We start from the raw sequence: 14,711 nt of genomic DNA on the forward strand, positions 1-14,711 counted from the left end.
CTCACTGTTCGTTTCCCGCCTCCTTGAACACATCTCCTTCTTCCTCAAGCCTCCACTCACTTTCCGCTCTAGCTCACACGCTAATGGAGGATTCCGCCACCATCACAGAATCTTCACTCCTCTCCAAGCTCCAATCGTCTTCTGATCTCTCCTCCATCCACCAACTATTCTCTCTTTACCTCCACCCCTTCTCAGCCATCATCAATAAACCCAATAAACAGTCCAAAGCTTCAAAAACTAATGCGGAAACATCAACTATCATCCGTTCGCTCGCCAAGAAATTCCTTTCATTCCTTAGCAAATCCTTATCTTTAATCCCGAAACGCCTAAATGAAACCCCCAAAATCGATTCTTGTTACGCATCCGAATTGTTTGAAGCGTACAAGCTTTGTCTACGCTGTTTGGAATCGGTTGCTTCGGAGCTGTCGTGTAAACCCCATTCCGTTCAGATCCAACGGGTTCGGTTGATACATTGTTACGAAAATTGGGGGAGATATGAAGATGCACAAAATGAAGGGTTTTCTGTGCTCGAGTTTATTGGGAAATTATCGGATAAAGGAAGTGTAAAGTTAAAGCGAGAGGTTATCCCGGAACTAAGAAACGAGAATTGCGACAAGGAGGTCGCAATGTTGATCCTGGAAGTAGCTGTGACCCTTATTAAGTGTGTTTCAAATGGTAGAAGCAAAGACAAGGAAGATTATCCGAGACTACTTTCTATGGTCGATGAAATCCAACCATGGTTGAGGTATAGTGCATACTTGCAATTTTAATGTTTATAATTGGATCATGGATAGTTGTCAGCATGCTATTGCGATGATTTCATCAACACTGAATTGAGCAGTAATCATCTTTCAACAACACCAAAGAAGTGAAGTTATCTTGAAGTTATTCTTTTATGTATTTAGCAGCTAGTACATGACTCTTTGCTTAAAGCCATACTAGGATGTGCAGACACAATTCCTTGTATCTAAGTGCATCAACTGTAGGAATTTTATCTGAAATGTTAGGTTGTAAACATGACAGGGTTGTTGATGTGGATGCATATGAGAAGCTGCAAAAAATGCTTGTGACATATCTGAATAAATGTACATTGTTTCTGGTTGGAGAACTTGCAAGCTTTGATGGGAGCCTTGTCCATAGATTTTGTGTTTTAACATTTTCAGAGTTTAGAAAATCGTCCATGAATGATCAAATGGAAAAGGTGAGATGCCATTTTTAACACCCACCTCACCAATATCCTATTGAAGTTTAATTGGTTTTATGTCTTATATATATATATGCTCTCTCTGCAGTTTGGACATAGGATATGCAGTTCAGTTTTTTCCCAACTGGATGATAAAATTATGTGCAGGGTAGACATACTAACCTGTGTGTTGGATGCTATGGCTCATGAATGCAAGGTAATCTTCTAACAATTTGTTGTGTTTGCTTCAATGTGCCATTTTGCTAGGATAAAAAAACTCTAGAGTATGTTAGGTTTGAACAATGCAAGATTATATTAGTATTTAACTATTTATTGAACATAAAAGAAGAAACTAGACTTTGATATGTGAACTTTGCTTCATTCTTTTAGCCCATATGAAGTTACATCTGAGTCAATGCCTCCTCAAAAAACAGAAGTTGCCTACTCTATGATGTGATAAGCAACTTACTGGTGGTGCACAAGGGCACATGCCTAGAAAACCTCCTTAAAACAAGAAATTACCTAAATGTACAACAGAAAGAAAGTCTCTATTGGGCCTATATGAAAACATAAGTTACCAATAATATAATGACCAAAAACGAGAACAAAACATCCATAAAACTATTTTTACCAAAACCTTACCTTTGACAGAATTCTCTCCCTATATTTCTTATTTATGTGATCTTCAAAAGATTGATATGTTAAGTCCACTTTGGATAAAGATACTAGGAACTACTGTTAATGAAAATCATAGTTTTGAACCACATAAAGATCACAGAAAATTAGTTGAGATGAATTTGTTACTAATCTACAATCTGACTTATTTCTTTTTGTAAGAAAATTAAAAAGCCTTTGGAAAATGATGTTTTTTTTTTCTTACTTACAACATGAATTTGTATATAGTCAACTAGAAGAACAAGGCATTATAGTCCATGCATTGTTGTGGCATTTTGTTTGTTTCTCATAATGGTAATATTGTTTTAATTTATATGCACTAAATAGGAATTTGCTTTATTCTTTATAATTATGATTGGCAGAATGGCAAGGACAAGTCCCATGTAGAGTTTTTGGAACTTGCAGAATATTGTGCCATCAAATGTCGAAATGCAAATGTTGATTTTTGTAATGCAGTTGCAACTCACTTCGACAAATTAGCAACTGAATTTTCTCAGGTACTTGTTAACATGTCATTTTTTTACTTGAACATGTAACTTTTATTTTTTCCAGTTTTAGTAACAGTTTGTTTTGTAGGTCAATCTATCACCAGTTGATTTGATAATGAGGCTTTATGCTATCACATTGTCTATGAGCGACTTGACTTCTTACACAAATGAGGGCAACAACAAGATATCAAAATCTGGAAAGGACATTTTGCTTAAAGTGGAAGATCAGCTACAAACTTTAAACACCACAGATGGATTATTAACGCAAATGACCTACGTGCCCTTGTACTTTACTGCATTAAAGTTCTTGTGTGGGCCACTTTCTGAGCTGATTATCTCTGAACGAAAAGATATACTTTGTGGACTTGAAGAAGTCTCTTTTTCTATTAAGCTACCTAATATACAAGATGCTTTCCATCAGTTTGGACTTGTTTTTCTCACTTATCGGTAAGTCTATTGACATTTTCTTTAATCCAATTCATTTTTACATGCTAATTTAACAATTAACAAACTTCTTCTCTTTAATTAATGAATGCAGGGCATCTGAAAAGGAACGAGATGTATATGAGGACAACAGGCGAACTGTACTTGCTGTAGCTGCAGCTTCTTTCACACTCTCATTTGCTACACAGAAAAATGTCAAGGTTCTTTTTTTTTTTATTTTATTTTTTATTTTTTTAAAGCATCACAATTACATATTATCTTATTTGTCTTCTTGATGAATGATGAGTGCAGATCGAAAGTATATACTGAGGTTATGTTTGTCTTTACTCATTGCAGGAGAGCACTAAATTTCTTAAGCATCTTATTTCAGCAGATTGGGTCAAAGTCAATGGATTGCAATATCTCTTTGCGACTCTACACAATATTGGTATAGTGTTGTACAGAAGCAATAGATTAAAAGAGGTATTTTACATAATGTACATTTACCTTTTGTATACTACAAGTCTACAACCACAGTTACATATTTTGTTGTTTTTCTTTTTGATGAATGTGTTTTGCATGTAGGCTACAAAGTCATTCAAATTATGTTGTAAAGCAGCATGGAACTGTGTATTACACTTTTGCAAGACATTTACTTCAAGTAGAGATGGATTTTCCAGTGATCTGACAGAGGATACCATAGTTGGTTTTGTCACAGAGGCATGTGCAAAAAGTGCTTTTTTGTTGGACATACTTTATCAGTGTGGTAGTAACAAGATAAGTAAGATTTTCATGGATTGTCTTGGAAGTTGGTCTGTTGGTCAAAGCTTGTTTGACCAGATTCCGACCCCTATAGCACTGATTAAACAATGGGTGAAGGTGAGTTACAAAAAAGTGTTTTTTTGAATTTTGATATATTACTTTACATCTTCTTTGCTATCTGATTTCTTTTGTTTGCAGATTCAATGTAAACAGATAAAAGACACTGAAGCTGAGCATATGATTCCAACCATATATTCTCTGATGTCATCTATAAATATATCAAAAGAAGCTTTTGGCATCTTATTGGAGCAGGTTCTCTCTATCTCTCTACCATTTGTAGTTTTCTATGAACTTCTTTTTATTTAAATATAAATGTTAAGATCCATTACTCTTTTGTTCAGGAGCTTGAATCGTATAAGGAAATGAAGTTTCTTAATCCAACATTATGTAAAACAATGCAAATGACTATCACAAACATTCTCTTAGAAGAGATCTACAGTACAAAAGATAATTGTTTACAGAAATCAAGAATTCTCATTGCAAACGCAAGGGAATCACGAGCACATGGAGTTGAAGGCCTAAATGACTGCAGTAAATATCTATCTGAAGCAATATCTATAATGGTCAGTGACTCAATTTGGCTTCTACTTTCTTTATGTTTTCTTATTCATGTTTGATTCAACAATTTCTTTTGCACTCATGGAGCCAGAGTGACTATAAGAGCAAGGATGACAGTGGTTCAACTTGTTATGTATTAGCCGAGGCTTACTGCTTGCATGCATTATGCACCCAAGAGGCAGATCCAAACTCGAAGGTTGTAGATTTTTTGTTCATATATCTTTTTATGTATTTTTATCATATTATTAATCTCTTGTTTCCTATTTACTTTTCAAACAGAATTTTATTCAAGATGTTGGCAATGCCTTAAAGCTATGGTTGAGTCAAGAACATTTCCAATCTGATGAACATGCTCAAAATACTCTTATCTTGCTATACCATGTTGCTGATTTTCTATCACTTAAGGTTCTTTTTTTTTGTTGTTGGAGTTTATAATTATTATGTTTATTTTGGTGCCTTATTGTTTATTATCTTCTCTTATTATAGGGCTACATGGAAGATCATTCTAACATATACGAGACAATGATCAAAATTATTACATGGAAGAATATACCTTTAAACAAGTGGTTGACCATGCTTTGGCAATCCAGAAGCCTTAGTCATGCACTTTGTGCTTCACCTGTGAATGATGCATTCATCATGACATTGTCAAATCACTGTAACTTGTCAAAGTCAATGGAGTTCTGGATAAGTTGTATGAAGGGATCAAAATCACTTGAAGTTGGATTTCAACAGAGTTTGTCACTCATTTCTACTCTTTCCTCTCCAGATTCTTGTAAGCATAATCATGCTATCCAACCACATATAACAACTGATGAGGTCAAACAAGCTGCTTCTGATCTCATTAACAATGTATGCTCCTTGGATATATTATATATCATGATCTCTGTGATTACATATAGAATTATCTATACATATGCTGATGTTTTATCCATTATCACTTCTTGTTTTAGGTTCCTCTGTCCACCAACTCATTGTTCCTTGCTGCACATCTCTATTATGATTTGGGTGAAAGAATGATTGCACAAGGTTTAATGATTGAGGTATGATGATTTGCTCTCAAATCTTGTATATCATAGATGTTCCATTCGCATATTGTGGTATTTTTTGCTTCTGCGTCTCTTATTGCCCCGACTTGTAATACATATGCTGAAATCTACAATAATTTAATGGAACTCTCTTTTTTGGCTAGTCTATATAGGTTAACTGGAAAATATACAACCAGTTGTGTTTGCACATGTGATTTGTTTATGCATGAGGCCAACTTTAATGGAACATGATTTTTGTGATTTGGTGTTAAAATGTACTCTAATCACACTTCATTTTCATCACCAAAATGGTGTTAATGAAAAGTAACACACCAATTTGGTGTTTTCCTGTTCACTTCACACTAAAAACATCTTGTTGGTTTATAGTCATGTTTGTTTGTTGCTAGTTTCTACGTCTGTTGTGTATGAGTAATTGGCATTGTTTCATTAGAGAGAAATAATTATTTTTTAGGATTTTTAGTTTGGCCTCATATCTTTACTCTGTCTATGAAAAAGTGTCTTGCTTAATTCTACCGAGACAATCATTCCCATTCACTGTGACAATCATTCCCATTGACCTAAAACTTAATATCTTTTGACGAGTCATCTCTTTTCTTTAGGCTCTTTGTTATGCAAAAGAAGCTCATCGTTTGCGCACCAAACTTCTTCAAAAAAGTTTTATGTACTCAATAGAGCAACAAAATGACATGGTTGGTGTTAATGATGGGGACACCATTCAGAAACACAAATATGTCCTCAAGACTTTCCACATGCATCCTTCAGTGGCTACATCCGCTTGGTCATCTGAGAAAGGTTCTTTTGACTTTGAGGACTGTGTAGTAACCCCATGGAATGTACTTCGAGTTTATCTTGAAAGCACCCTTCAGGTATAATTGCCAACCTCTTAGACTCTTATTATAATTACATTGAAATATGTTTCATGTTTGTGTAATGTAATTCAGATAGGAACCCTTCAAGAAATAGTTGGAAATGGATCAGAGGCTGAATCTCTTTTACTGTGGGGAAAGAACATTGCTACTTTCCAATCCTTGCCAATCTTTATAGTTGGATTCTCTTGTGTTTTGGGTACACACTTCTTTCCTTTTGTATTCTCTCATATATGTTCAAGCTACATTTGTTTAATTCACTCAATGCAGTCAATAGTTATCCAATTGAAAATCCATTATATATTTTTCCAGGAAAGCTTTATGGTAAGCAACACCATTGGCATTTAGCTGAAAAGGAACTGGAAAGTGCCAAACATATGTTGGCTGATAGCTGCAGGCTTGTTTCTTGCTTGAAGTGCAGATTAGTTTTACAAGTTACAATCGATCAGCAACTTGGTGATCTATTCAGAATCCGTTTCAAGAGCACTAATAAACTGTTAGAGGGGTTGTCAAAAGCTGAGGCTTTTTATAGGTCTGCTACAGACAAATTGAAAGTTTCTGAATGGAAAAATTGTGTTAGTGATTGTGAGGAATCAAGTGCAAGAAACACAATGTTCTGTGATGCACTTTCGATTGGTGAAAATCAAGCAGAACAAAATGATGAATCCCAAATTAATGGGAAGGAAACCATTCGACCTAAAGTAACTAGGAAGAGTAAGAAAAGTGCTAAGCCTTTACCTGAGAAAAATACGACTTCCAGAATTACTAGATCATCTAAACAAAGGGGTGAAGTTACTTGTGTTTCTGATGAAGGAAAGTGTTGGCATTGTCTTCCTTCTGAAGTTATGAAATCCAAATCGTTGACAAATATTCTACAAATGAAATGGGAGTGCATTCGCAGACGCCTTTTGCTTAGACTACTCACTGGGATAGGTATGATAAAAATAACCTGAAAACTTTACCTTTTTGTCATTATAGAAATGGAGAAAGTACTCATGTAATTTGCATAAGCCACTGCATTTCATGTTCACATTTAAAAAATAATTACATGGGCAGGAAAATGTTTGGGGATTCGTGGTGAAATTCAGAGAGCACATGAAGTATTTATGGAGAGCATATCTGTGTTAGTCCACAGAAGCACATTTCACCAACCACATTTCTCAGTTTCCATTGCTTTCTTGGCTGAGTTGATTGAGAAGAATGTAATAGGAGATGTCTTTGCAGTTGAGCATGCATCAATTCTGTATAACATATGTTGGTTTTCACTAAAAAGCTTATGTGACAAGGGTACAAGGTATTGCTACACAATCACATGCTATATTTCAAGCCTACTAGATTGTTTTTTGGTATTTTATACAATCAGATTCAAGAAAACAATTTCTTCTGAATTTGATTTGTGAAAAAAGCTGCTAAATGAATTCGTATTTCTTATGAAAAGTTGCAGCTGTCTTTTTGATTTCACTAATGCTCTATCTCTTTTGCTATTGTTTTTCTAGGCACGATGGTAGTGACATGTCAACGATTCCCATAACAACAATTGTGTCTGGATTGAAGTCATCCTTTATACTTTGTCGCGAGGTTCCTGTGCTCTTTCAAAAGGTTATACCTTTGTCCTTCCATTGTTTTGCATTTCTTCTTTGAAAAATCAAATCGAAGGAAGTTTATTGGTTCATGAATTGAGAATTGACAAATTGATGAAGAACAGAAATTAGGGTTTGATGAAATAGGATCAAACAGAGAAAGATCGAAAAGAAGAAGAAGATGAAATTAACTAATTGATTACACGATTAACACAATCTAAAAGATTGCCCAGGGAATCTCCCTCTCTCTCAGCCGAAAGCTTAAGAGCCAATACAAACACTATCAAATTTCTCGACATCCCCATACTGTGACATTTCTCCCTATTTATTATAATCCTAACCAACCTAGATGAATTTACTGTTTTACCCCTTATTGGGCCTTCTAGATATAACTCTTGCTTTAATAGTATTGGGCCTTCTAGATTCCTATCACAAATTCTTTTAAGAGGTCTTTGGAGATATTTCAACCGTATACACCTCTATGATGTTTTGCATATATGCCATATTAGATATTGATTATTGTTCGAATTCAATGGTTTCACTACAACAAACTTCCACATTCTAATTATGTTGTTTTTTGCCATTGATAATGACATCACAGGTTTCACGGTTGCTTGCTATGTTGTATACACTTTCATCTTCAAACAATGCATTGTCCATGTTGTCATCTTCCAGCAGTGTTCTATCAGAAAGCCAATGGGCATCATTTTTCCATCAAGCATCACTTGGAACTCATCTAAATCATCAATTGGTTTCTCGTATTGGAAAACACAAAGACCAAAACACCACCACTGATATTCATGTAAGTATTTTCAACAAAAAATGTCTTTGTTGCAATTATAAATTGTTCATATGTTGGTGCCTTTTCTATTACATGTTACTTATCTATGTGGTGCACTATACCATGTCTTTAGTTAACGAATTTATTTTATTCTTCCATCTAAGTTTGGATATAGTATTGATTATGAATTTAGCTTGCAAATTGGCAACTGTTAATTTGCACATGATTTTGTGTCATTTTTGTTTTCAGGGTACTTCTCTCAACTTGCTTAGAGTGGCACCAGAATCCATTCTTGATCTTGAGGGATTTGTATTGAAGTTTTATAAAGGTCTCCCCTGCACAACGATTATCTGTATTAGCATGCTTGGAGATGATTACACCACCTTGTTGAGAGAATTATTGCCCTATAATCCCTCTACTCATGCTTGGATTATATTGTCTCGTTTGAATTCTGATACAATACCTATTATCACACTTCTGCCTATTAATTCAATCTTAACAGGTAACAAAACTTGTTCACAGTTGTTCTATATAACGTGCTTTTGCACTAATCTGATGTTTGTTTGATACCTTTAGAAAGTTCAGAAGGCAATGAAGATTCAAGTTCCAGTTTCTTATCAAACAAAAAGAGTTGCAACAAATCATGGCACTGCCCTTGGGGGCACACCATTGTTGACAATATCGCACCATTGTTCAAAACAATCTTGGAGGAAAATTACATATCATCTTCAGTGTACCCTTTGGAGGATACTAAAAAGAACAGGTCATTATGGTGGGGTCAAAGGAGAAAGCTTGATCAATTGCTAGGTGATCTTCTGAGGTGAGGAAGATTTACTGTTTTTTTTTTACTCCTAAATACAGTTTTAGTTGGATTAATATGAAAAAGATAAATTTCTTACTTCTTCAGAGACTTGGAAGATTTATGGTTTGGGCCTTGGAAGGTGTTGCTTTTGGGGGAGTTTTCAGACAACAAGCACATTGACTCTGTACACAAGAAATTGATGAATGATCTGAAATTTGAGAGTAAAGTTGATGTACATGAAAGCATTCTGAAAGTGATAATCGGAGGTGCTGGGCCCCATGTTGCCTCTCAACATGAGGAATGGGTATCAGAGATGATGATGAAGAAAGGATGCTATGTTGGTGGAATAAAATGTGAAGAAAGAATCGACACCTTATCTTCCTCTGTTTCGGAACTGATATTAGATGCAATCCGTGAAATTGAGGAAGAAGATAGAGAAGCTGTGATATTAGTTCTAGACTTTGACATCCAGGTAATCTATTTTCTATGAAAAAGACATGAATGCCCTTCTCATGTTCATGTTTGTCTGTTTTGATATGATAACATGTGATGTGGGTTGCAGATGCTACCATGGGAAAATCTGCCAATACTAAGAAACCAGGAGGTGTATCGCATGCCTAGTGTTGCTAGTATTTGTTACACATTTGATAGATGTTGTGAATATGAAGAAAAGTCTGCATTCTTTCCTATGATTGATCCACTGGATGCATACTATTTGCTGAATCCAGGTGGCGACCTTCCTAGCACCCAAGCTGAATTTCAGCATTGGTTTAAAGATCAAAATTTGGAGGTAACACATTTAATTTAACCCTTTTTGTCTTTTTATAATCTTGATTCTTGAAATGATTTCATTTTAAAATCTAAGCAGGGGACAACTGGTACTTCACCTACAGTGGATGAACTGAGCATGGCCTTAAAAAAACATGACCTTTTCATGTATTTCGGCCATGGAAGTGGTATGTATGCCTTTCATTTTTTTTAAAAAAAAAAATACCTAATTGTATTATTATTGATATGGTGATATAATTAGGAGTGCAATATATCCCGGGTGATGAGATACAAAAACTTGATGGGTGTGCAGCTACACTGTTAATGGGGTGCAGTAGTGGATCTTTATCTTTAAGCGGATCATACAGCCCAAAAGGAGCCCCGTTGTATTATCTATTTGCAGGATCACCTGTCATAGTTGCCAACTTATGGGAAGTAACAGATAAAGATATTGATAGATTTGGTAAGGCAGTTCTTGATGCTTGGATTAAAACAAGATCAAGCAGCTCAACAGATTGTGCACAATGCACTCAAGTTTCAATTTCAGACAGATTAAACAACATGAACATAGTAGATGATGATGGGGATAAAAGAAAAGGGGGGAAGAAGAAAACATCAAGAAAGAAATCTGTTAATAATAATAATAATAATAATAATAATAGTAATTGTAAACATAGACCAAAGATTGGTTCGTTTATGGGACAGGCTAGAGAAGCTTGTACACTTCCTTTTTTAATTGGAGCTTCGCCTGTGTGTTATGGTGTTCCTACGGGTATTAGAAACAAGGATTTGTGAGCCTTTCATTTCATTGGCTTTTGTATTCTTTAGTCTATATGAGCAAAGCAATATTAGAATGTAAAGTGAAATCTGTATTTATGTATCAATATGTACAAGACGAATCAAAATATAATGAAACAAGTACAGATAGATCATTGTTAGTTAAGAACGAAATTTGATGATGGTGGTAAACGGCCTTATAAATATGGGGTGGTGTAGGATTCTATCATGGGAAGGGAACCTATGGATTTTAACTTTCTTATGGAAATGACTTTTCTAATCTCACTTGAGAATGAGATAATGCTTCTAGCTAACTAATAGAGGATGAATGGTACAGGATAGATAATTTTGCCATTGTTTCATCCTTTTCATCATCTTATTTGGTATGTGAGTATTTTTTAAAGCACATAAAAAAAATAGGGGATATTTTCATTTAAAATTAGATTATATAAAAACTGTATGTTTTTATGAGAGAAAGATAGTCTTGGAATCTAAAGTTTTGGATTATGTTTGATATTTTAAAATTAAATAACATTGTTTCCCATTAGTTTATAGTTATTCTAAAATATAAAAGTGGTGGTGCTAAACAAACACCTTTTAACGCTACATGAAGTGGTAGTGTAACACCCAAAATCAAGACGACGTGACAAACCCAACACCACTTCCTATAACCAGTGAGTATGTAGTAACTTAAGTCTACCTAGATTGATCTTATTGGCAACTAAATCTTAAGTCGGTTGTCACAATTGAATTAAAACAAATTAGAAATTTCTTCAAAACCCACTACAGGTCGCCCATTTTCTTTTTCTTTTCTTTTATTTTTTGTTTATAACTCTTTTTAGATAAACAACATTTTGTAATTAATTTTGTTTTATTTTTATTATAAAAATAAACAAAATACACTAAAATACGTAAAATAATTTTGTCTATAAATACAGATCAATATTGATATATTAAAAAAAATAATAATAATAAAAATTTTATATTATCTATATAATCTTAAAAATAGTTAAAATTGAGTTATAAATTGAAAAAAAAACATGATATGTAGTTTATATAATATAATAACTTAATTCTAAATAATATAAATGTTTGGTTTGGGTTTGGTTATTAATGGGTGTAAAAAATTGGGTTTAGTTGGGTTGTGTACATTAAAAGGAGAGATTATTTTTTAATGGTTAGTTGGGCTGATTTTGATTGTGAATGGGATAGTCTTACAAGACATTAAAAAGGAGAGAAATTCCCTCTCTCTCTCTCTCTCTCTCTCTCATGTGAACACCATTTTGTGATGTTGGTGATGATGTAATGTTACAAAATTAATTAAACATTCATAATAAAAACTCAAAATTATTAATCAGTTATGATTGGTTTCTTTAAGTTTTCTTCACGACATTCTACGTGGGACAATCATTAATGAGATGTTCTCACACGTGGCTCGTTCCTCTATTATATCAGTGGCCTAATTCACTAATTGGTTAAATAATGTTGGTGTCTTATTTTTCTCCAAGCAGAAGATGTCTTCGACTTTAGTTTTATCTATCTTCATAGCAGACAACGAGATTCTTTGTCTTGGAAGTGCAAATTCGAGTTGGGAAGAAGCAATCACAAAAAAACTCGTTGTCTGCTATAGAGATAGATGCAACTTTTTTCCAGGGTGTTCTTTTGCTATATAGATAAGGCACCAACATTATTTGACCGATTCGTGAATTAAGTTACTGATATAAATGAAAGACACGCCAAATATGAAAACATTTCATTAATGATTGTCCCATGTAAAATGTTGTGAACAAAACCTAAAGAAACTGGTCATAAAGACTAAATATGTACAAAAACATTAAAGACAAAACATAAAGAAAAAAAATAAGTTAAATGGTCAAATGTGCACAAAAAAATCAATGATTAAATATGTACAAAATAAAAAATATATTATCTTATTAAGTCATTTTTCCTAAAATAAATAAAAACATATTTTTATTGTTTATAAGTGCATATACAATTAACATAAAAAATGGAAAAGCGTAAATTATATTAAAATGAGAAATCTAGTTGTAGAGATTTTGATTCTTAAAGTATCTAACATACAAACGTTTTTAAAATCATAATTATATCAAAATTTTCCATTGGAGTATAAGATGTTGAATTTCTAGGGTTTTTTTTTTCTAGAATTTTTTTTATATTATATTAACAAATAACTACATTAACTGTTTATAAATTTTATAAAAGAAGATTTTGAAGCTAATTAACAAAATACCAATATGAGAGGTGTTTTATCATCATTTGACCATTTTTAAACATTTATACAAAATTAGTACACTTCTTGCCAAAAGGTTTAGCCTAGGTGTTTTACCTCTCTCTAGCAACTCTTTTGACTAGCTCACTTAGAGCGAGAGAGAACACATCGGACCCCATTACCCATCAAGGTAACCTGTAACACTCAACTTTATGGTAATCTGTAATACACTATAGTCTCCACTATTTAATTTAATCAAGGTTGTAAAAATCACTCAGCGGTCCACTAACGTAAAACGATTAATCGGATTAGGTGAAGATTAATTGGGGACCCTAAATTATTTAAAAAGTTAATATATCCTAAAAAAATAAGTACTTGAAAATTTTAAATTTTAAAAATTTGAAAGTTTTAGTAAAGTATTATAAAATTTAAAAACTTAAAATTTTGAAAATTTAAAATTTTGATGTAATATTTGAAAATTTAAAATTTTGATTTTTTTCAATATTTCCAGCCTATGACCGCCATACCGAGTTTGACCAATTTTGACAAATTTTCGCCAAACAACCTAATCGTAATCAGTTCAAGGCCACCAAACGATTAATTGGTCGCCAATACCGATTTCTGCAACACTGAATATAATTAATTTGCCTATTGCTAATTGTTATCAATGAAACCCTTAGATCACACAAAAAATTAACCTAATTTGCATATGTACTTCTTAAGTTTTCACAAATATATACACGCTGATTAGTTAACATGTTGGATCAATATGGTTGTATATGAATGAAAGTGGGTCCAAAACCGGACCGATTTACCCGGACCTGGAATTGAAGGATTATAAGAACCGAGAACTGGACCGGTATACAGTAACCAGTTCCTTTTTGGTTCCAAGCATCGAATTGGGTATAGTGGGTATGGAACCGATTGGAACCAGAAATTGCTAATTGGAACAAGATTCATATATTAGACCGGAAATAACCAGAAACCCGTAATTGGAACCGAATTCGTATATTATTTTTCACAATAATTTAATGCCATAAATAATAGAATTTTCATATTTTTTGACATTTTGCCTCTCTTACGTTTTTGCCCCTGATTTTGGGCTTGCCCCTGTGTGGGCATTTTCTTAATCATCATCTCCAGTGTTCATGGAGCTGTTGGCATTATGGATGAGCTTATTTCTGGTCTTGTTTTTGCTGTTAGTTGATGGTTATTTTGTAATTGTTGGTGGGAGTTTTATGCTACACCTTGACCATTTTACCCGAGCTCGGCGATTTTGGTGTGGGGCTGTTTGTTTTGGTGCAGGTTAATTGGTGTTTTCAACCTCGTTACATCCATTTTCAGTTTTCTGGTGCATTTTGCTTTCAAGGTTGCTGGTGGGTAGATTTTTTTTTGTGTTTTTGACCATTTTACCCTTTTTGGGTTTTATCTTCTTGACTTTAGGCCTCTCGTTGTTTGGTATTAACCTACTCATGACCTTGCTTTCGACCTCTATCAAATATAATTGCATCATTTGTTTCTTGTATCCATTAATTACAACTTAACACATTTGATTTTTTTTCATAGTAATGTAACTAATGGTAGTCTTACAAACTGATGCCACATTAAGGTAAAATAACAATTAGTTAAATTTATTTTATTTTGAATGTTGAGCAACAAGTTTTGTTAGCAGTTTCCATGTATATATCAGTAAGCAAAAGAAACACAAG

The 14,711-nt window shown here is 33.6% G+C and overlaps 1 protein-coding gene across 1 annotated transcript; it reads left to right on the forward strand.

The window, feature by feature from the left end:
* ESP (separase) lies at positions 1 to 10,946 on the forward strand. Its single transcript, XM_079002005.1, has 26 exons — positions 1 to 745; positions 1,024 to 1,201; positions 1,293 to 1,400; positions 2,221 to 2,355; positions 2,435 to 2,793; positions 2,885 to 2,990; positions 3,127 to 3,252; positions 3,355 to 3,648; positions 3,730 to 3,843; positions 3,933 to 4,154; positions 4,241 to 4,345; positions 4,429 to 4,554; positions 4,636 to 5,001; positions 5,103 to 5,192; positions 5,798 to 6,064; positions 6,140 to 6,263; positions 6,377 to 6,997; positions 7,121 to 7,358; positions 7,561 to 7,663; positions 8,246 to 8,446; positions 8,675 to 8,927; positions 9,002 to 9,245; positions 9,333 to 9,699; positions 9,790 to 10,017; positions 10,096 to 10,183; positions 10,258 to 10,946. The coding sequence occupies exons 1-26, from the start codon at positions 84 to 86 to the stop codon at positions 10,788 to 10,790; spliced, it is 6,258 nt and encodes a 2,085-aa protein (XP_078858131.1). The 5' UTR covers positions 1 to 83; the 3' UTR covers positions 10,791 to 10,946.
* Positions 10,947 to 14,711: the final 3,765 nt, after the last annotated feature.

The sequence above is a fragment of the Lactuca serriola genome, chromosome 5 (assembly GCF_051521515.1).
Source record: "Lactuca serriola cultivar US96UC23 chromosome 5, Lser_US96UC23_V15, whole genome shotgun sequence".
NCBI classification, from domain to species: Eukaryota; Viridiplantae; Streptophyta; class Magnoliopsida; order Asterales; family Asteraceae; genus Lactuca; species Lactuca serriola.

What these genes read in the sequence shown, in the direction of transcription:
- ESP (XM_079002005.1), top strand. Translation starts at nt 84, where the DNA reads ATGGAGGATTCCGCCACCATCACAGAATCTTCACTCCTCTCCAAGCTC. An exon ending in TAGCAACTGAATTTTCTCAG is followed by an intron (nt 2,356 to 2,434) that starts GTACTTGTTAAC and finishes TTTGTTTTGTAG; the next exon opens with GTCAATCTATCACCAGTTGA. An exon ending in TGGATTCTCTTGTGTTTTGG is followed by an intron (nt 6,264 to 6,376) that starts GTACACACTTCT and finishes ATATTTTTCCAG; the next exon opens with GAAAGCTTTATGGTAAGCAA.